The 21,921-nt window shown below is 48.7% G+C and overlaps 2 protein-coding genes across 4 annotated transcripts; one reads left to right on the top strand and one right to left on the bottom strand.

Moving 5' to 3' along the window:
* Positions 1-4,639: 4,639 nt before the first annotated feature.
* On the bottom strand, positions 4,640-10,251 carry C32H5orf52 (chromosome 32 C5orf52 homolog). The gene is made up of 3 exons (XM_006218050.4): positions 9,848-10,251; positions 7,718-7,826; positions 4,640-4,971 (listed from the first exon to the last, which is right to left on the bottom strand). The coding sequence occupies exons 1-3, from the start codon at positions 10,123-10,125 to the stop codon at positions 4,774-4,776; spliced, it is 585 nt and encodes a 194-aa protein (XP_006218112.1). The 5' UTR covers positions 10,126-10,251; the 3' UTR covers positions 4,640-4,773.
* A 26-nt stretch (positions 10,252-10,277) lies between these two features.
* On the top strand, positions 10,278-19,773 carry DUSP18 (dual specificity phosphatase 18). 3 transcript variants are annotated; one of them, XM_072952819.1, is made up of 3 exons: positions 10,278-10,463; positions 10,552-10,690; positions 12,486-19,773. In XM_072952819.1, exon 3 carries the CDS (start codon positions 12,556-12,558, stop codon positions 13,120-13,122), a length of 567 nt encoding a protein of 188 aa, XP_072808920.1. In that variant the 5' UTR covers positions 10,278-10,463; positions 10,552-10,690; positions 12,486-12,555; the 3' UTR covers positions 13,123-19,773. The 3 variants fall into 3 exon arrangements, with proteins under 3 accessions (XP_072808920.1, XP_072808919.1, XP_006218113.1); XM_072952818.1 differs by having other exon boundaries at positions 10,278-10,690; XM_006218051.4 differs by lacking the exon at positions 10,552-10,690.
* The last annotated feature ends 2,148 nt before the right edge of the window (positions 19,774-21,921 follow it).

Raw genomic sequence — 21,921 nt, forward strand, 5'->3', positions numbered from 1 at the left:
CCCCTCGTGGTCACTGTGGGATCTGTCCTGGCCCAGCAGCTGGGGCCTTCGTTGCACCTCTAGGACATTCAGCCCTGGTGACTTCACTTCTCAGAGCACTTTCCTACTACTCACCTCGTGAGGTCCTCCCTACAATCCCAAGAGGTGAGGAGAGCCAGGATTCTCACTCTCACTTGACAAGTGAGCGGCAGGGCCCTGGGACCCAGTCCCAAATGCACCACTAATTCCTCATCTGACCTTAGCAAGTCAGTTCCCCACTCTGCCTCTGTTACCTGTTGGTGAAATAGAAGTGACCTGCACAAGGCAACTCTTGAGATTTTCCCAGCTCCCCCAACTCTCAGAGCTGGGAGGTGACTTGTCCAAAGTCAGAGAGAATCAGGGCAGAGGCACTCCCAGTCAGCAGGTCACCCCACGTCCCCATGCTGATTGGGAAAAGTGAGAGGTGTCACAGAAAACAAGAAAACCAGTTCTTCCACCTCTGTGTTCCGATTGTGTGCTGCAGTGCCACACGGACAGGTGGGTGGGTGGGTGGGCAGGTAGATGGGTGAATGGGTGGATGGGTGGATGGGGCAGATGTGTAAGAACTCTGGGATCGCTCATAGCTGCAACTGTAGCAGCTACCTGCCTCCCCCATTCCGACAAGCCACCCCTATGACTCTAGCAGCCTAGCCCCTTGGCAGGCTGCTCCACCTGCTGGGGTTGCGAAGCCACTGCCCCTGCCTGACAGCCAGGAGCTGGGACCTGCCGTGAGGGAAAGCATCCAAGACTTCCTCTCTGCCATGTCACTGGCCACCGTGGTCAACAGTGGCGGCTGCAAGGAAACTCGGGGACCAGGGCCACATATGGGCATCCCTCACAAGGCAGTTCCTGTGGCCACCAATGGCTGATACTGAGGGTGGTACGCACAACAAAGCTGAGACCACCAGGATGGCTGGATGACGTGGAAAGAGCACACCTCGTGCATCTCACACCATGGCTCAAACTGAGGGACTCTGAGCACGTTCCTTAGCCTCTCGTGCCTTGGTTTCCTCACCTTAAAGGTGGGCGTGATACCTGGAGAGTACTGCTGTGAGGCCTGAGTGAGGTCTGATGTAACATGCCTTGCATGTAACAGGTGTTTGGTAAACAGAAGTGCCCCTCTTTTGTTCCAGGTCATGAAGAGATTCTGGAGAGGGAAGGAGCGAGGCCCCCTGTGTACGCAGCAAGCTTTCTAAACCAGGAGGGGTTTCTAAGTACCCTGAGTAGTGATGTGCATGTGGTGTGACAGGGGTGGAGGGAAGGAGATGTATCTTCAGCAAGAATGGAAGGTTTGCTCAAACACACCTCATCTCATTAAGAGCATCATCACCTGTCTCCTGCCATCAGCACAGTTTTTCAGACACAAAGGATATTCCACAAAGACTTTCTGAGGACGAACTGAAAACATCTTTTCACAGCTAAAGGGCAATGGTCAGGAAATGGTCCTGTGTTCTGTTCTCCTGCCTCCGGGTGGGCATCTGCCTCATCCACCTCCCACTAATGCAGCCGACCTCTATCCATCCCAGGATGGGTGACAGGTTCTCCTGAGCCACCGGGTAGAAGGGGGACCTGGATTTCAGTCCAGCTGCTGTAACGGCTAACCTCAGGTAACTGACGTAACAGCAGAGGCTCCCACACCACCATCTGTGACGTCATGCTCCAGGGGCTCCAGGTCCTGGGCCTCCACTTCCAACTTGAGTGATCCAGACTGGGGGCTTCTCACATGGCACTCAAGAGATGGTCCTCAGAGTGAGACAGACTTAAGGGGGGCTCTTGCCACTTACTAGCTCCCCAACCTTAGGCGGGATTCTTGCTCTCTGAGCCTGTTTCTCATCTGTAATACAGGGCTAATAAAATTACCTACTTTGCAGGTGGGGTTTAGCTCAGTGGTAGAACATGCACTTAGCATGTGAGAGGTCCTGGGTTTAATCCCCAGTACTTCCCCCCCAAAAAAAAGAAATGAAAAAACATTTAAAAATGAAGGACTTCAAGGAAATTACCTAACCTCTCAGGGCCTCCTAAGGGTATAGCTCAGTAGTAGAGTTAGCATGCACGAGGTCCTGGATTCAATCCCCAGTGACTCCATTGAAAAACCAAATAAATAAGTAAATAAATAAACCTAAATTACCTCCCCACTGTGAAAAAAAAAGTAAAAAAAAAAAACTTTAAAAAAAATTACCTACTTGGTTGTTTGGAGAATTCAATGAATTACGTTTCAAAAGAGCTGAGCCTTGTGCCTGGCATCTGAGCGCTCAGTAAATGTGAATGTGTCAATGGTTTTAATGACTGGAATGGGCTTCCATGTGAGACTTCATTTGAACTAAGAGTTCTGTGTGTCTGTGTGTCCACCGGACTAAAGAATCCCTGAGGCCCTCCTTAGCTTCAAGATTCTATTTCTCGAATAATATCTTCCCATCCAATACTCCCACATTCTTCCCTCTCTGATTTTTCCTTCTTTTCAACTACAAACAATTAGGCAGCCTCTCTAGGATTTCATCACTTCTTGTTCCCTACTTACATGCACCATTCTCTGGTTGGGAAAATGGGAAGACTAAGTCCACACAATCTGAGATGAGTTAGTGGCTTATAAAGTGACTTAATTAGTTTGACATCCCAACTCCCTCACCCAACCCCCTTCCCAAGGGTCGCCCAGTCCGTTGGACCACAGGACAAGGATGCAAAGACCCTCTGCCAAGGCCAACCATCCAGGGAGAAGGGGGCATGTGGCCGGGGGCCAGACTGGGGTGAGGCTCGGAGAGGCTGCATTAGGAGAGACGTAGCAGGTGGGGAGTTCTCAGGGACAATATGAGAAAAGAGGGGCTGGGGCTGCTCTGCTGGTCCTCTGAAGATGCCAGGATCCCTAAAGCCTTCCTTTCCCCCTTTTAGGTACAGTGCCAAGGAAAAAGACTGCTGGCAACATGAAACAAATACACAAAATAAAGAAACACACCAAAGCCCTAGCAGCGGTGGATCCAACAGAAGAATTTCTGTTTTTGTTTTTGGCAAACATGATGCTGCTGCTGTGTAATAAAATTTAAATACTTGAAACCAATTATTACCATCGGTTGTGCTCAGCCAAGAAAACAGACAAGAACCCGTTTTGGCCCCCACTGAAAAGCAGCAGGTTCTCAAAGGAAGACCATTAAGAGGGAAAAGGGAGCATCACGAACATCCAGCTCCCACCCCTGCCCATGGACTCCCTGGTCCCCTTGGGATGGGGGCTCGCTGAGGTCCCCCTGGAAGGAAAGCCTGCTGAATGTCTCGGCAGCAATGCCCAAAGGGTACGATGAGGGTGAGGACGAACCCACCGAAAGCCACCAAGAGGGCTGAGGTCATTACCTGGCAGCTGCGGTGATGCAGAATGACCACTCCATGCAGGCAACAAACCTGCTTCTAGTTCTCTGCCACTAACTTGTTGCATGACCTTGAGCAAGTCAGGACACCTCTCTGAGCCTCAGTTTCCTCATCTGTAAAATGAGGAGACTTAGTTAACTTAAAAAAATATGTACCAGGCCCTTACTGAGGGCACTGTGCTGAAGTTGTGAGTAATACGAAAAGGAATGAGTCATTTATTCAAAAACCATCAAGTGACAACTCCAGTTACTACGCACTGTGGTTACAGAGATGAACAAGTCAGCTTCCCTGCCCCCGAGACTTTCACAACGCGGTCAGGGAGACAGTGAACAAATAAGAAATGGCCAACTATATGCTCGGTGCGGACAGACATGTAAGCAGAGGAAGGAAGGCCTTTTCCACTGGGGCCACGGTGGGGGAAGTGGCGAAGAGGCTTGAACTGGATCTTGGGGGATCCTTGGCCCCTGCTCTCACAGACTGGACAGTGTAATCACTGGTTGGGACAAACACCCAAACATCTACCACAGGAGGCAGAGTGAAGCCACCACAGGTAAGCCAGGTTCAGAGGGGAGGGGAAACCCACATGGCTTAGGCAGTGGGGGTAGAGGGACCGGCAGGAAGCAGGTCAGAGAAGCTCTGAGGGGGAGGAATGGCATTGAGATGAGCCTTGAAGGATGAGAAGAGCTTCCTGAGAGCCTTGGGGGGCTGAAGAGGTATTCTAGGTGCGGGGCATGTGCAAGTAAAGGTAAAATGTGGGGGCTGTTGGGGTGTAGTGGGGACAGCAGGCAGGCCGGGGGTGGGGGCTGGTGAGGCTGGACACTAACTGTAGGCATCGAGATGACAGTCATTGAAAATGACAGGCCCTGGACCAAGCCCTCCACACCCTCAGGCCAGCTGTTGGGGGTAGGTGCCCTCATTACTACCTGGTTCATTCAGATAAGAAGACAGAGGCTCAGAGAGGTTACAAAGTCACACAGCTGATGGATGGCAGAAATAACCCTTAACCCATCTGCCTGATGCCCCACCCTGACTCCTTCCCACTGGAATGCCAGGCGGGGGCATCACCGAGCCCTTCCCACCTAAGGTACCGATGTCCCAGCGCACCTGGCCTGGCCCTGACTCAGACATGTGGGTACCAAAGGTCAGCCTCTGCCTCAACCTTAGAAGCCAGCCTGATTCAGCCCTTTCCAGTTGGGCAGCTACAGGACTATCAGGACAGCCTTTACCAGCGAAGGGGATGGGCCGGGACAAGAAATATTAGAAGTGCTGAGGGGTTTTGTGCTCCACTGTCCACTGGTCTCAGTTTATTGTTGTTTCACATCAGCATGGACTGACCGGTTTCTAGCTCTTCTCCCATCAGACAAGTGTCATCACGGCCCCGGGGCAGCTCATCCACCTTGACTAGGGTGGCCGGCTTTTCTTGTTAGGCTGGACTTTTAATGGGACCTTGTGTGCTCGGATGCTATCCAGGTACTGGCGGATGTTCATGGAGTCCCGTCTCCAGCGCCCCAGCTTTCTAAGCTGGTCTGCCATGAATTTTTTTTTCAGGTGGTCATACAAGTGGCCCATCTTTTTCTTGGTCTTGTCCGAAGCTCTTATCTTACAAAAAACAGAGGTGAGGTTAGGATGAAGCAGCTATTTCACAGGAAGAGAGGCCTGGGTGCCGGCTTGACCTAATATTCCATAAATAACTTGGCTCACGGGGAGCCTCACTTCCCTACTTGTCAACCGTGGGCACTGAGCTGGATAACGGCTGCAGTATCTTGTGACAGTCTGCTGCCTACGAGCCTGGTTTTGACCTTAACATCTCTGTCTGAAGACTGGCTGGGAGGAGGAGGGGGCAGTGGGGGAGGAGAAAGGGTGCCTCTTGTCCACCCCCTTCCTTAACTCCCATTTCCCCATCCCCACTGCACATCTGGTGCTGTGGGAGTATTGTCGGGGACATCCCCTACGTCACACTGAGCTCTACTCATTTCTTCTAGGATATCACCTCTGTCCTGTCCCAAGCAGGACTGCAGCCTTTGTGAAAGCACATCCTTCATCTTACTCATTCATTCACTTACTCCAATGAGCTAGTTGTGGAGACAATACTACAAAAAATCAGCCACAGGTCTTCACAGCAACTACAATGTAGTCGGGAAGGTGGGACGCATGTGCAAATATTCCTAAGCAAGGAATGGAGTGATTCTCCCTTTCCTATGCATCAGGGTCTCTCAACCTCGGCACCACTGATGTATGGGGTGGGACCATTCTTCCTGAGAAGGTGGCGGGGCGGGGCAGGGGGGGCGGCACATGGTAGGATGTTTAGCAGCATCGCATCCCTGGCCTCCACCTACTGGATGCCAACCACACCACCCCACTCTCACTTGTGCCACCAGAACTGTCTCCAGACACGCCCAAGTCCCTAAGGGGCAAAGCCGCACAGGGTGAGAACTGTGGCATAGATGAAGGGGTACCAGCCATCATCACTGTCCTCAGACTGCTGCTCAGAGGGTTCCCAAGACGCTAGATCTTAGCTGCCCTCCTTGAGGCTCTGAGACATCAGTGGCTGGCCAAAGCTGCCTCTTCACCTAATGGGAGCACTTTTAGGGGGAGAGAGAAACATTGCCATATTGCCATTCAGGCCTCTCCAATCCACTGAGTTCCTACAAGCTGGGCCCTCAGCAAGACACAGTCTACAAACACAGAGAAGGCAGTCCCTGTCCCAAGGGAGAACGTCCCGCACCATGATCAGTCAGTCCCCGGTTTGCAACTCCAAGTGACGCACGGTATGACCTTAGTGAAATGACTCCATCTCTCTGAGCCTTGGTTTCCTGAACTATTAAATGGGGTAATAACACTTAATGCACCTTGTGTACCTAAAACATGGACAGGCTCAATACAGCTTTAAAGGTGACCTTCTGGATGGCTGGTGGACAGCACATACCAAGCCAACTCAGCAAAGTTTCCAGTTATAGCTTAGAGATCTTCACCCCACTCACCAAAGGTACAATATCCCCAAACCTTCTGGTCATAGGGGTTGGCCCCCAACCCATCCTGGTCCCATTAGTCTCCCACACTACCTGACCACAGTGACTGGGGCATGGATGGACCAACTAGGGCCAGCTGGTGTCCTTCTCCGGGATTTATCTAACTCGAGCAACAGTGGGAGCTCTTTTCTTCCTTTCCGGGCTACAGCCCAGGGTTTCCTAAGGCCAAGCTCCCCAGGGACAGCCAGTCTGATGATGACAACCACGTGCAGAAAGCAGCAGAAGAGGAGCTGAGAGGGAGACCCGAAGACACATCCAGTGGCACTGGAGCCCCTGCCATCTCTCACCCCTGACACTGGTGACCCTGCCCTACCCACCCTCCATCATGTAAACTCATCACTCTCCATTTTGCTTGAACTAGTTCAAGTTCAGTTTGTGTCACCTGCAACTGAGAAACTTCTAACAGATTTTACAAATGAGAAGAGTTCTGGAGGAAAAGTGCTTCCCCAAGTTCACATATAGCTGGCCTGCCCACAGCCAAGTCCACCCTATTTCCACTACTCCACACCACTGGAAGTTTAGTGGAGAGAGAAGCACCCAGGCCTCTACACTTCTTTCAGTCTTTGCAACCATTAAGAGGACATGGCACTGTCTCTCACACCTTTCCCACTGTGCTCAACATCAGAATCCCATGGGCCCATCCAGATTTGGTCCTAGAACATGGAGGGTAGCTCAACAGAGTCAAGAGGGGACAGCTGCTCAACTCTGGACTGTCTACTCTGCTTGAAGAAACGAGTACATTCTCAGAGTCCATCCTGCTCACTAGCCTCTTCCTTAGTGCCCCAAACAATGCCTGTCCCAGCAGGCCTGAAAGGTCCATTTAATGGATTAATCAGTTGGGGTCTATGGGGTGATGATGCTGTGGTTTCCCTCTTCTTCTGAGGGCTTTGGGTAAACAAGTCAAACCCTTCTTGTCCATAAGTAGGAAGTAGAATTGCCTCAGTTCTCATGTGGAAAGTGGGGGATAATCCCTGAAGGAAAAAAAGGACCAAATTATGTTGATGCCACTCCAAGCTCTGGGACCCAACAGATAGCAGGAATCTACTCTGGGCTTCCCTGAATAGAAGGGTAATGTGCTTTGAGGGAGGAAAAAAAAAATGCCACAAGAGCTAAGAGACATGAAATCCTCCTTGGCTCCCTCAGCCCATGGACAGCTGTGACACCTTGGGCCAATCAGTAATCCCAAGTCTCAACTACCCCCTCTGTCAAATGGGCTTGTATCAGAGCACCTTAATGACTGCCTACCACCTCTAAGACCTGTGATCATCCCCCAAACACACCCTAACACCCTTTAGTGCAAAAGCTTGTGACTTTACCTCCATCTCATAGATCCGCTGTGCACTGAGGTTGTCACGAATAATCACTTGGGATAAGTGGCTCTTGGGTAAAAATTTTTTCACTGCTGCTTCACTGGAATTCATTAGGCTGGAGCAGGGAAGAGAAGGTGGAACAGGCTCGACAGCGGGGGCCAGGGCTGGGACAGGACCTGATCTGATGGGGCCCCAGGGTAGTGGCTGGGGCTCCCCCAGGTTTCTTGGGAGAGGCACAGCTGTCATAATTATGAGGAGCAAGGGAGTAGGCCTAGGTTTCTTCCTGGAGAAAATGTGAGTTAAAAGGGTGTTCCTTGGATGTTAAGAGAAAAAAAATCATCCTGAGAAGGATGAAGAAAGGCCAGAGTAACCTATTAGAGGAGTGTCAACAGGGACTCCACAGGAGCAGTCATCTTATGGAAATGCAGAATGAAATGGTAGGTGAGGGTCTGAGAGGAAAGCAGCAAAGTCTGAGGGAGGAATTTGATGAATTTGATGGGAGTTGAGGTCGAGGAGAGGGCACTGCTTGAGCCTAGGACTGGCCGGATCTGGGATTTGGATCTGGGCAGGGGAGGTCAGAGGAAGCTGGAAAAAAGAGAATAAACAGTTTGGACAGAGTTAAGTTGGGTAATAGAGTAATCCTAAGAGAAAAGGGTTTGGAAAAATCTAGAAAAGTAAGGAAGTTTGGGGAGGACAGAGACGTGAAGAGACTCGGGAGGGTGAGAGACAGGATGGAAATGGAGCCAGGTGCTCCAGATGAAACTAGAGATGACAATTTGGTCAAAATTGGATACCAGCCATGGAGTTTTCACTTTTTGATAATTTGGTTACACCGTGAAGTGATTTTACAACTACATATCTTTAAATATTTTTGCCCATTTAAAAATAATTGCTCATAATATTTCCTTTCAAAAATTTGGAAACTATCTAAACGTACCATAGGGATTTGACAGGACAAAACATAGGACAATTTTTAAAGAATAAAATATTTTGAAGGATTAAAATTTTTTTTTCCTAATTCATTTTTAGAAGGTTTGGAACTGTGGTTTTATGAAATGTCTTTACATTTACAAATTAGTAGTTCAATGCCCTTTATCGCCCATTTACATTTTTTCTGACAGCAAAGACATGAGCTGATGGAAAAGGCTAGTTTGGAGATCAAGATGCTCACCTACAAAAGTCCCCCAAATCCTGTCAGGAAAAAAAAAAAAGCCCTAAATACTCAAAGATACATGAAACAGAATAGATAAACAAGATTGTACTGTGTACCACAGGGAAATATATACAGGATCTTGTGGTGGCTCACAGCGAAAGAGAATGTGGCAATGAATGTATGTATGTTCATGTATAACTGAAAAACTGCTCTACACTGGAATTTGACACAACATTGTAAAATGACCATAACTCAGTAAAAAATGTTAAAAATAAAATAAAATAAAATAACACTGTTTTGTCTATTGGGGGAAAAATAAAAAAGATACATGAAATACTATTCACCCATTCAGTAGTGCACCAAACGTATCAATACTTCCTGGGAAGGTGAGGGGAAAGGCAGTGACTGGAAATATTCCCTTTCAAGTGATAACTAATAATCATTTTGAACCAAACTGCTTTCCAAAGCAAGCATCTGTGGCAGCCTGGAGGATGCTCTGAGGGGCGGTGTGAAACGGGAGAGGAAGGGTAACTGGGGTCTGTGAGGACTGGGGCCGGCCTGAGGGTGCCGGGGACTTTCCCGGGGCCACTGGGGAAAGTAGCGGCTGAGGAGGGGAGTGGCAGGGCTGCGGGCACCTGGGCCTCACCAGGCTCTAAGGGAGTTCGCGGCTCGGCCCAGAAGGGACCCTCGGGGTACAGGACGTCAAGCCTGGGAGACCGAAGGGCCGGGGCGATTCGGAGGAGGTGTGGGTTGGAGGTGGGAGTTCTGGCCTCTCCCCGGCGTCTGGGCTGCGGGCGTTCAGGCTCCCGGTACCCCGGGGGTGCGATGAGCTTAGCAGGGAAATCCAAACTCTCCGGGGTTCCAAGAACAGGTCGGGCTCCGAGGGGCCCGAGGCTCTGGGAGGGCCAGGGCCAAGGTCCAGCGGCCGGCTGAGGGAGCGGGGGTCTGAGGGAGTTCGGCTGCCCTAGGGCCCCGGGCCGCACCTGAAGAGCATCAGCGGCTGGGAGGTTCGCGGCCGCAGGAAGCAGATACGCGGCTGAGTCCCCACGTGAATGTCGGGGCGGCTGCCGAGCCTACCGCGCCAGAGGAAGACCGAAGCCGGGCTGGTGCCAGAACTGGTGGTCGCCTGGTCGGCGGCCGCATAGGCAATGGGCGAGCCTCGGTTCCAGGTGATCGACGGCCTGGGCTGCTGGCTAGCTGCTGGGTACTCATCTTCCACCCTCGAGAGTGTCTCAGGAGTTAGTGCCAGCTGGGGATCCATACTCACCGAGGGCGCGCAGACGCGGAGTGAACCCTGCGCAGGCGCAGAGTGAGCCTTGCGCAGACACGGTGCGCAGACGCGCTGCGCTGAGCACAGCGCGTTGCCCAGGAGACGCGCTAGTGAGGCGGGACCACCGGGGCTCTGGGCAGGCAGTGTGCGCGGAGCCCGGAAGGCTGCCGACGCAGCAGGATTGTCCCTCGGCGACTGCCGTGGTGCGGCCCGGCGCGTTGCCGTGGAGACTGGTTAGGAGAACTGAAGAGGGCTGCAGCGCGCTGAGCGGACCGTACTTCCTGGCTAGGATTGCGGTGGTCCCCACGCGATCGCCGGGCGGTAACCGGGTGAGTCTGGGTGGGGCAGCTCCGGGGCCGGGAGACGAGGCTGGGGTTTCTCCGTAGACCCAGCACGGTCAATTCCTCCCCGCGACAGGGGACCATTGCTATGGGAACCGGAGCGCCAGGCCAGCGGGAATTGCGGCTTCCCGATCCTGATCCGTCTTCTCCCAACCCGAGATCCTCTCCCAGGGTTGCTCCCTGAATGAACTTGTCCTTTCGCCCGCACGAGAGAGGTAAGACACCGAAGTCCTGACACCGAGCGGGTGAAGACGCCCGTTCCAACGCCAACTCCCCGGGAAACCTACCTGATTCACCCCTGGAAGTGGCGTCTTTCTCCCGTCGACACTTGACTTTGTTCCACGTTTATAACCCAGTATTAACGAAAGCCCCGCGGTGTGGCTTGCCGACTTTTCCCACACGTAATGAGACCAGAAAGACCGGCTGTTGGACCTTGCTTTGTGACCCTAGACAGGTCATTTCCCCTTCTTGCCTCACTTTCCCCGTGTGTAAAATGGAGATATTAACTTCAGACACCAGCTCACTGTGTTGTTTTGGAGATGGAACCAAAGCTTTTAGGCCATGAAACCGTGACTGAGCTGCTGCGGAGTCGCTGTTTCTCCCCCTCCCTCCCCCCACGCTAAACGTTCTTCAGATCTTTGTGTCATTTATTCCAGCGATCTGTGCTTCTCCTTAGCCCCAATCTGAAATAAATGCCTTTACTCTTCATTCCTCTAATGCCCTGCATTATAACCCCCCTAACAACAGCAACAATAGTTATCATTTACAGAGGGCTCACTCTGTGCCAGGCCCTGTGTTAACCGCTTTACGTAGGTTACCTCACGTAATCCTCAGAAGATTCTTGTAAGGTAAGCACTATCATCCCTGTTTTCCAACTCTGTTGCGCTTGTCATTGCCTATTTAATGTCTGCCTTTCCCACTTGACTTTGAGCTCTATGAGGCGGGGGCGATGGCTGTCTGGTGCATTTCAGTATCCCAGCACCCAGCACCTACTACAGTGCCTGATAAATATTTCTTGACCAGCAGGAAAATGACTTTCCTCCCATCACTACCCTCACCTTCCAGAGCAGTGTCTCCTCTGCACCCTCTTTGTCCCTGTAATTGGCAGCAGTCTCCACTATTCCTATTGCCCACTGGACACTAGTTTTGGGGTCCCTCAGTCCACTTCTGCCTTGGTTTTCGTGTGTTAAGGATCCAGAACATCCCTTAGCATATAGGCTTCCATCTGGGTTTGGGGGATGGCCTTTTCCCCTGCACTCACGTGACATTTAGAACAAACCAGCCCCATCTGCCCTACTGGGGATGAGCCTGTTGCATTGGACTTTGGGCATTGGATTTGTCTGTGCAGCCTTTGCCTTCCTCTCCTGCAGCCCAAGAACCACCCTCACCTCGACCCAGCTCCTCCCCAAAATTCTAGAGGTGGCAGAGTCGTGGTTGTTGGAATCATTCCTATGTTCAACAGATATCTGTGGGGACAGGCAACTTGGCACTGGTGATATAGTAGAAGTGAAGATAGACACAGTGCTATCCCAGAAGGATTCGTGGGCAGATCACAGCAAAACCACATCTTCAATAAATGTTAGGAAGAAGGGCACCTGGGGCCTGCCTGGAGCAGGGACTTGATTAAATGTAGGGGTAGGGGTGTAGTCCTGGGAGGTTTCCTTCAGGAATTGACCCTAGGTGAAGATCCCAATGCCGAATGGAACATATTAGGATCTGGCAGACTTGTCAGGAAAGGGGGTTCTGGTTGAGAGAAACAAAGGCCCTGGGCCAGAGAGGATCAGATCCCATACAGAACTGCAATTGGCTTGGCCTCCCTGAGGTCCTTCAGGATGCAGGAAAGGTTAAAAGGAGGTGGGAGAAATGGGCAGGAGCCAGGCCACAAAAGGCCTTGACAGCAGAGCTAAGGGGCTCTGTCTCATTCTAACAGGGCAGATGCTGAAATATATGAAATATACTGAGGGGGAACAGAACTTGGGCTCCTCACTTGTGTCCTCTCTCTCCCTGCAGTTCTCCATGGACACAGCCTAGCAGGAAGATGCAGCCTTCATGCCTCGTTGGCCGCTGACCTACCGGCCCAATGACAGCATCCCCGTGTGCCTTCCCGGTTCAGTTTCGGCAGCCCTCGGTCAGCGGCCTCTCACAGATCACCAGCAGCCTGTATATCAGCAATGGGGTGGCTGCCAACAACAAGCTCATGCTCTCCAGCAACCACATCACCACGGTCATCAACGTCTCGGTGGAGGTGGTGAACACGGTGTACGAGGACATCCGCTACGTGCAGGTGCCTGTGGCTGACACACCCGGCTCGCGGCTCTGTGACTTCTTTGACCCCATTGCAGACCACATCCACAGCGTGGAGATGGAGCAGGGCCGCACCCTGCTGCACTGCGCCGCTGGCGTGAGCCGCTCAGCCGCCCTCTGCCTCGCCTACCTCATGAAGTACCACGCCATGTCCCTGCTGGAGGCCCACACGTGGACCAAGTCGTGCCGGCCCATCATCCGGCCCAACAATGGCTTTTGGGAGCAGCTCATCCACTATGAGTTCCAGCTGTTCGGAAAGAACACAGTGCACATGGTCAGCTCCCCTGTGGGAGTGATCCCTGACATCTATGAGAAGGAGGTCCGTCTCATGATCCCACTGTGAGCCATCCTGTCAGCCCCTGCGGCGAGGTCAGATGTACAGATCTGCCGTTGATCCTACACCAAGATCTGCCCTTAAATGGTCTCCCTTTGTTGATACAGAAAAACCAGACGATGCCTTTATACAGGCAAGAAGAAAGGAAGGGTGCTGCAGCTTTTAACCTGATCATTCCTATCGTTAAAGATTAAACTAAGTGTAAGATGGTAAAGAGAAGTTTCCTACCCCGTGAGTGACAGCTTGTGGCTGCTGACCAGAGGGGGAGGGGGAGCCAGGTGGTACCCAGGTCAGATGGGCCAGCACCCAGTGTGTAAGGCAGGCCTGGAATCCTGCAGCTCTCCCCCCAGGAATGAGTCCACCACAATCTCATCTCACTCTTTCACATCTGAAGCCAGCCTTAAGCATCACATCATCTCCTGTGCTTCCCACAGTAAGTGCCAACCTACTGGATAAGTAGCCTTCAAGCGTGCTCTGGGAGCCCAAGGGGCCCCATGCAAAGCCAGCTTCCACCTTCAACCACAGGGGCTCAACTCTGGTTTTCTACATTGGCCTTACGCGTAAGATAGTTTTCAAAAGAAGCATTCCATTAGATACAAATTTTTAAAAAACATTTCTTTTTGAGCACTGTTGTACATGGCAAGGTCCCCTTACCACCTTTTGGTTAAAGGTGACATTAGTCTTTGTCTCGGGGCCCATGTGGAGAGCGGGCCTGTCATCAGGCTCCAGAGGTTCCCCTCACAGGCCTCGGCTCAGAAGGCTGGAGCTGCGGCCTGGAACCCAGCCTTGCCAGCTCCTGCCCGTGTGATCTGGGGCCTCCTGGAGCCTCAGTTTCCTCACCCAAGCAGTGACAGCCCTTTTCCTCACAGGGTAGTCATGAAGATTCCATGATTCCTTAGCGCGGTGCCTGGTACGTGGCAGGTGCTTAGTGTAACCCGCAGCTCTCGTCACGAATGATGCTCTGACCCCGCTGGTCCAAGTCGGCAAGTCATCCTCACAACAGCCTTTCCCCCATCTGTGTATAGCCCATTACTGCTTACAAAATGCTCTTCCAAAAAGTCATCCTGCGTGGGAAAAAAGTGGTTTAAGGCCTTTCCAACTCTGCCTTGGAGGAGGCCTAGACCTCGAAGCCTCTTCAGAATTCCCATTATGTTTCATCCACGTGTGACCTGGGAACCGAGCTTCCCCCAAAGGGCCTTGTTTAGATCGCTGATCATCAGAGCCAGTGATGTGGCTGGGGTCCACAGGGTGTGTCCCAAAAGGACAAACAAGTAGGCCCTGCCAGTGGGCCGCAGAATCCAGGAGTGTTCATACCCCAGCCCCAGTGCCTGAGAATCTGGGTCAAGACCAGCTCTTCTAATCCAGAGATTTTTAGATGAACATTATACGGGCCAGACAAAAGCACAACTGCTCTGTGGGTCCAGAGCCCACTGAAGGCCAAATGCTCCTTCTCTCCAAACCTATCCCACCCCTACTTCCACACAGGGCCTGCCCAGGGCTGCAGTTTAAGGGTCGGGGGGAAGGAACATCGCTGCTCTAGGCTGATCTCATTTGAGAGTTGAATGAATAAGCAGACCCACAAAGACCAGAGCTGGTGTGGCAGTGCACCCATAAAGCAGAAGAAGCCCATCTGGAGGAAACCCAGACGGGAAATTTCTTTGAAAGCATTTTTTTTAAAAAGCTTATTTGGATATATTTTGTTTCAGTTTTTAAAACTTTTAAAATTAACATACCATAAAATTAACGTTCTCCTACGAGAAGTCCTATGTGTTTGAACACATTTGTGTAACTACCTCCACCATCAGGACCCAGAGCAGTTCCATCACCCCCCAGACTCCCTCATGCTGCCCCTTTGCAGGCATACCTTTGTCCCACCCCAGTCTCTGGCAAACACCTGTCTCTTCTCGATCCCCACAGATCTGTCTTTTCCAGAATGTCACATGGTCACATGCATTGAATCATAGAGGATGTATGTAACCTCCGGAGACCAGCTTCTTTCAGTACAAGGTCTTCAAGAGTCACACCTGCTGCTTTTTATGGCTAAGTGGTATTCCTGTATGACGACACTACAGTTTGTTTTACATTGACCCGCTGAAGGATATTTGTGTGTTTCCAGTTTGGGGTGATTTTGAATCAAACTGCTATGATTATTTGTGTATAGGTTTTTGTGGGAACATAATTTTTCATTTCTCTAGGGTATATACCTAGAAGCAAGATTGCTCATTCCTATGGTAAAGATTATGTTTAACTTTCAAAAATGACCAGACTTCCAGAGTGGCTATACCATTTTGCATCCCACTCTGAGAGCTTCGGTTTCTTGCCAGTATTTGGAACTGCCAATATTTTTTATTTCAGCCATTCTGATAGGTGTGTATTGTTAGCTCATTGTGGTTTTAAGTTGCATTTTCCTAATGGTTAATGATGTTAAGGAAAGAGTCTATTAAACTCTTTTACCCATTTTTAAATTGAGCTGTTTTCTCCCTATTGAATGTTGAGAATTCTTTATATATTCTGGATACAAGTCCTTTATCAGATACGGATTTTTAAAATATTTTTCCCCAGTGTGGCTTGTCTTTTCACTCTCTTAAAAGTGGCTTTTGCAGAGCAAAAGTTTTCAGTTTTGGTGATGTGCTACTTACCGGTTTTTCCTTTTATGGATTTTTTTTTTTTGGTGTCTTGTCTAAGAACTTTGCCTAAGCTCAGATCACAAAGCTTTTCTCTAATGTTTTAAAGTTTGAGAGTTAAAGTTTTTCACTTATTTCTATGATTCTTTTGCATAAGGTGTGAGGGGTAGTTTGAGGTTCGTATTTTTTCCTGTCAATGTCCAGAGGTTTCCTTTGATTGAAGACTGTCCTTTCTCCATGGAGCTGCCTTTGCACCTTGGTGTGAGTCTGTTTTTGTACTTTCAAAACTTGTACTGTCTGTTTGATGTGTGTCTTTCTCTTCACCAATACCACACCATCTTGTTTACCGTAGCTACAAAGTAAGTCTTAAAATCGAACGATATGAGTCCTCCAGTTTTCTTCCTTTTTAAAAAATTGTTTCGTTTTTTTTAGTTTCTTTGCCTCTCCATATAAATTTTAGAAGCAACTTGTCTACATCGACGACAACAACAAAAATTCTGCTGGGATTTCTATTGAAATTACATTAAATCTGTTGTCCAATCCGGGGGAGAATTAACATCTTGACTTGAACTCTTCTGATCTGTGAGCACAGTGTGTCTCCCCGTTGATGTAGGTCTTTGATGTCTTTCATCAGTGTTTTGTAGTTTTCAGCACACAGAGCTTATATATTTTATTACAGTTACACCTAAATATTTTATTTGAAGGAGGGCATCATAAAAAGAATTTTTTTTCAACTTTGGTTTCCAGTTGTTCATTGTTCGTCTATAGAAGTACAATTGATTTTTGTGTATTGACCTCGTATCCTGTGACCCTGATAAATACACTTATTCTAAGAGCATTTTTGTAGATTCCTTGGCTGTCTACGTGTAGACAGTCATGTCACCTGCAAATAGAAATAGTTTTATTTCTTCCTTTTCCATCTGAATGCCTTTAGTTTCTTTTTTTATTACACAGCCTGGGGACTTCCAGTATGGTGATGAGCATGAGTGGTGAGAACAGACGTTCTTGCCTTATTTCTGACCTCAGAAAGTGTTCAGTCTTTGACAGTTAACTACGATGTTAGCTATAGGTTTTTCTTGTAGTTGCCCTTTATTAGGTTAAGGAAGAGTTGGAAAGTATTATCTTCTCTTCTAGTCCCTGGAAGAGATGTATGAATTGGTGTTATTTCTTCTTTAAATGTTTGGTAGACTTCAGCAGTGAAACCATCTGAGCTTTTTTCAGAAGGATTTAACAATAAATTCAATTCCATTCATAGTTAAAGGATTATTCAAGTTATCTGTTTCATCTTGGGTGCGTTTTGGTAGTTTGTGATTTTTGAGGAATAGGTTATTTCATCCAACCATCAGATTTATGCATGTAGAGTTGTTTATAGTGTCCCCTTAGCATCTTTTTTATCTGCAGGGTCTGCAGTAACATCACCTTTTCATTTTTCATACTGATCATTTGTCTTCTGTATTTCTTTGTTAGTCTGGCTAGAGGTTTATCAATTTTAAAAGATCTTTTTAAAGAAGTACTTACCTTGTATTTTTAATTTTCTCTATTGTTCTTCTCTTTTCTATTTCCTTGATTTCTCCTCCTAATTATTTCCATAGTTCTGCTTGCTTTGAGCTTATTTTGTTCTTTTTTCGAATTTCCTGGAAGGTGGAAACTTACATTATTGATTTGAGACCTTGCATCCCACAGAAATCAATATGTTGCATTTTCAATCTTGTGCATTTCAACACATTTTCTAATTTCCCTTGAAATGTCCTTCTTTACCCATGTGTTATTTAGAAGTGTGTGGTTTAACTTCTAAGTATTTGGAAGTTTTACAACCATCTCTCTGTTACAGGTTTCTAGTTTAATTCCATCAGTCAGAGACCATTCATTGTATGATTTCATTTCTTTTAAACTTATTAATGTTTACTTAATGATGTAGGTTATGGTCTGTCTTGGTAAATGCTTCATGTGCACTTGGGGGAAAAAGGGGTTTATTTTGGATGGAGTGTTCAATAAATGTCAATTAGGACCAGTTGATTGATAATGGTTTCATTTCTCTTACACACTTCCTGGTTTTCTAGTTACTTGTTCCATGGATTACCAAGAGGAGTGTTAAAGTATCCAGCTAAAACTGGATTTGTGTACATCTCTTTTCAATTCTATTAACTTTTGTTTCATGTACTTTGAAGCTTTGTTGTTAGGCGCTTCATGATTGGGATTGTTATGTCTTCATGGCGAACTGACCCTTTTATGAACATCCAGTGTCTCATTATCTTTCTTTAGCAAGTCTATTCTGCCTGATATTAATACAACCACCCCAGCTTTGTTTTAAGTAAGTATTTGCATGATGTATCTTTTTACATCCTTTTACTTTCAGCCTACCTATATTGTTATATTGAAAGTAGGTTTCTTGTAGACAGCATATAATTGAGTCTTTTTTCATATATCCAGTTTGTCCTTTAATTGCTGTGTTTAGACCAAAAATATTGATATTTGGACTTAGGTCTACCATTTTACTGTTTTCTGTTTGTCCTCTCTGGTTTTCATTCTTCTATTTCCCTTTTCCTGCCTTCTTTTGGATTATTAATATTTTTAAGTATTCCATTTAATTTTGTATAGTCTTTTTAGACATTGCATTAGAGACTATAATATACATACTTAACTGTTCATAAGCTGCCTAAATTAATATCTTACCAGCCTCACTGTTATTCATACTGGATAATGTATTAGTTTTCTCTTGCTGCCATAACAAGTTACCACCAACTTAAGACAACACCTATTTATTACTTCACAATTTCCGGAGGTCAGAAGTCTGGTTAGGTTTGACTGTCTTCTGCTTAGGGCCTCACAAGGCCAAATTCAGGGGATTTCATAAGCCTGAAATCCAGCATATTTTTCAAGCTTATTGAGATGGTTGACTTCAGTTCCTCGTGGTTGAAGAAGACCCCATTTCCTTACTAACTTAGCTGGGGGCTGCTCTTTTCTCCTAGAAGTTGCCCACATTCCTTTCAGTGCTTTCGTGGCCCCTCCAGCAAGAGCGGGTTGAGTCCCTCTCACACTTTAAATACCTCTGACTCTCCTGCTGCATCTCTGAATCCAGCCAGAGAAAAATCTCTGCTTTTAAGGATTCATGTGAGTAGACTAGGCCCACCCAACAATCCAGCCCTGATTTTTAAAGTCCATAAACTCAATTACATCTGCAAAGTCTCTTTTATCATAAAAAGCAACGTTCACACTTTCCAAGGAATAAGGCATGGACGTGTTTGGCAGAGGTGGACATACTGCATATCACAGACAATTTCTACCGCTCTGTCTTCAAGTTCACAGCCTTTCCTCAGTCACCTCCATTTTGCTACTGAGGCCAATTACTAGTATATTTTCAAATTTTGGTGAATGTATTTTCTTAGTGTTAAATATTCTATTTGATTATTTTCTGTACCTTCTATGCCTCTGCTGAGACTTTCTATCTTTTCATTTCTAAAGTCTTTTTCTGATAATTCCAATATTTGGGTCATCTCCGTGTTTAAACTTTCTTGACTCTTTATACATAAAGTAATTTTGGATTGAATCCTGGACACTTTAAATATTATGCTATGGGACTAGGTCTTGGGTAATTCCTATGGAAGATGTTGAGTTTTTGGTTTAGGAGGCAATTGATCCACATAGGATCAGTTCTGTTCTGCCTCCTGTAGGCTGTTAAAACAATAGGCTCAAAATGGAGTCACTTGTGCTAAGCCCCACCGCACCAAGCTGAGACTTAATTGAATTATAGTTTTGGCTCTCCCAGAAATGAAATATTAAACCAGTCAATCAGGAGTCACCTCCTCAGCACTAGTTAGGCAATCTGCCTGATAGATCCCTGCCATCCCCTAAAGGAAAATAACCTTGCGATAACCAACGCGCTTTTTTGCCTAAGACAACTTCCTCGTTCTTGCTCCCTTCTGCATATGAAAGTCTTTCATTCTGTACAGCTCCTTGGAGCTCTTCCTATGTGCCAGATTGGATGCTGCCCAATTCATAAATCGTTGAATAAAGTCTGTAAGATCTTTAAAATATACTCTGTTGAATTTTGTTTTTTAACAGGGCCGTAGTTCAAGTATCAGTTCGGTTTTCAGAACCTCTGCAGTGTAAGACAGATCTATCCTACGTTTGTGCCACCCAGGAGCCCGTCTGAAATCTGGGGGGTCTACATAGTAGTTTCGTTCTCAAAGTCATTGGAATACTGTTTGGGGTCAGATCCATGCCTGTGAATCTAGGGGACCCGGGTCTCAAGCCTCCTCCTCTCCACAGTTTCTCCCACACCCTCCAGTTTTCAAGACCACCATCCCCTGGCCTCCAAGCTAGAACCCAGGCCTTGAGTCTGCCTGCTCTGCTGTACACATTCTGTGGCTTCTTCTGCTCTGGAACTAGGTGGCAGGATGAAGGGAGGGGGGAAAGCAAGGGGATGCCTCCCCTCGAAACACACCCTTCAAGCCACAGCTGTGGTCAGACGGAAGGATGCCCCTCAGAGCTTTAGGATCTCTGCCGGCTGTTGCCGCTGCTGCTCCCACCCGGTTTCAACTTCAGAATGAGGCTTGCCCAGGGACAGGGCTGGACGAGAAAAGAGGAAAAAAAGAGGGCAACAAGGATTTCCCTCATTCTGTTTGTCCTGAAGGGGCCCTTCTTCCTACTCCTCAGACCAGAAAGACAGGGCTTCTCTTGGAGTTTTTTCTTTCCATTTCCAGGGTCCACACTGCCCCTGAGACCATGGCCAGCAGATACAGGAGCAAAAAGCAAAACAAGAAACTCGCCACCAGACTGTTTACACTCCAAGTTCTGGTTCCCTCTCCCAATCCACCTGCTACCATTTCTTCCTCAAAGTCCACGGATAGCTGCTTCCTACATTCCGCCCAGGGTTTTTAGTTGCACTCAGATGGAAGGACAGACTCTGCTTACTCTGTCTTACTCAGAACTGAAACCCTAAGAAATGTCTTTTTGAAAATATATGCTCATGCGTGGCGGGAGGCTAATAGCTCAGTGGTAGTCCCGTGATGGCCGGGACGGAGGCCTCCTGCCTACGGCCATGTGAATGCATCGTCTTGGAAGTGGACCCTCCAGCCCCAGTCAAGCCTTCGTGTGACTACAGTCCTGGGTGACATCTGACTGCCCCTTGTGAGGGAGACCCTGAGTCAGAGCTGTCCAACGCAGCCACTCCCAGGTGCCTGATCCACAGAAACCGGGAGATAATTTATATGTGTTGCTCTAAGCCATAGTGTTTGGGGATAACTTGCTCCCCCAGATCAATACAATAGATGCTACCCTGCACCACACCCAAGGCACTGTCCCCACTGTCATCTGTCCAATGGACCACAGTGATAGTTCCCTGGTCTCCCTGCCTCCTGCCACAAGCCCCTTCAATTTCTCCTCCACATAGGATCCAGACCAAACTGAAGGGCCATTATCCAGAAAGCTTTACTGCACTTTTGCCTGCTCAAAACCTTCCACAGCCCCCCTGTATTCTGTGTTATTGCTAAGAGGTGTACAACTGAATAGGAACAGTGTGATGGTGGAGTTCCTGGTGTCCCTGAGCTGACTGGGGAGCAGAGGAGAGAGGAAGAGTCCTTGTTTGCCCTGGCCCCCTGGAATGACAATCCCAGGGCCCGCAGGGGAGGGCAGGAGGGGCCCCCTGGCAGCTGGGGCCAAGACAAGGCAGCTGCTTTGTTCTGAATCCACAATGGCAGGATGCCCGGCACAGGCCCGGCTTCCTCCAAGGCAGGGCGAGGGGGTGGGAGCTAGGCCAGGGGCATGCCTGGGCCCTCGCTGGGCAGGGGGAGGCTGGAGGGAGGAGAGCATGAGAAGCCTTGGGAGAGGAGCTGGGAGGCATCTGTATGAGCTAACATTACTTGACGACCCGCTAGGTTTCAGGCACTGTCGCTAAGCACATGCCATGCCTTAGCCTCCAGGATCTAGATCAGGGTGGGCTCTGCTGCTGTCCCCAAATAACACAGACACACAGGAGGGGACTACCCTACCCCCCCCACCCCTGGTCATACAGCTCAGACTTGCCAGGGCTGGGATTTGAACCCAGGTCTGACCCCTGCTTTTGCCTAGTCTTCTCCCCCTACTCCATCCACGCCAGGCTGGTGCTGGTGCCAGGGAGCCGGCAGTGAGCGGTCATCTCAGCCCTCCCAGAGCCCTGGCCAGTAGAGGACAAAGGCGATAAACC

This window comes from Vicugna pacos, chromosome 32, assembly GCF_048564905.1.
Source record: "Vicugna pacos chromosome 32, VicPac4, whole genome shotgun sequence".
Classification (NCBI taxonomy): Eukaryota; Metazoa; Chordata; class Mammalia; order Artiodactyla; family Camelidae; genus Vicugna; species Vicugna pacos.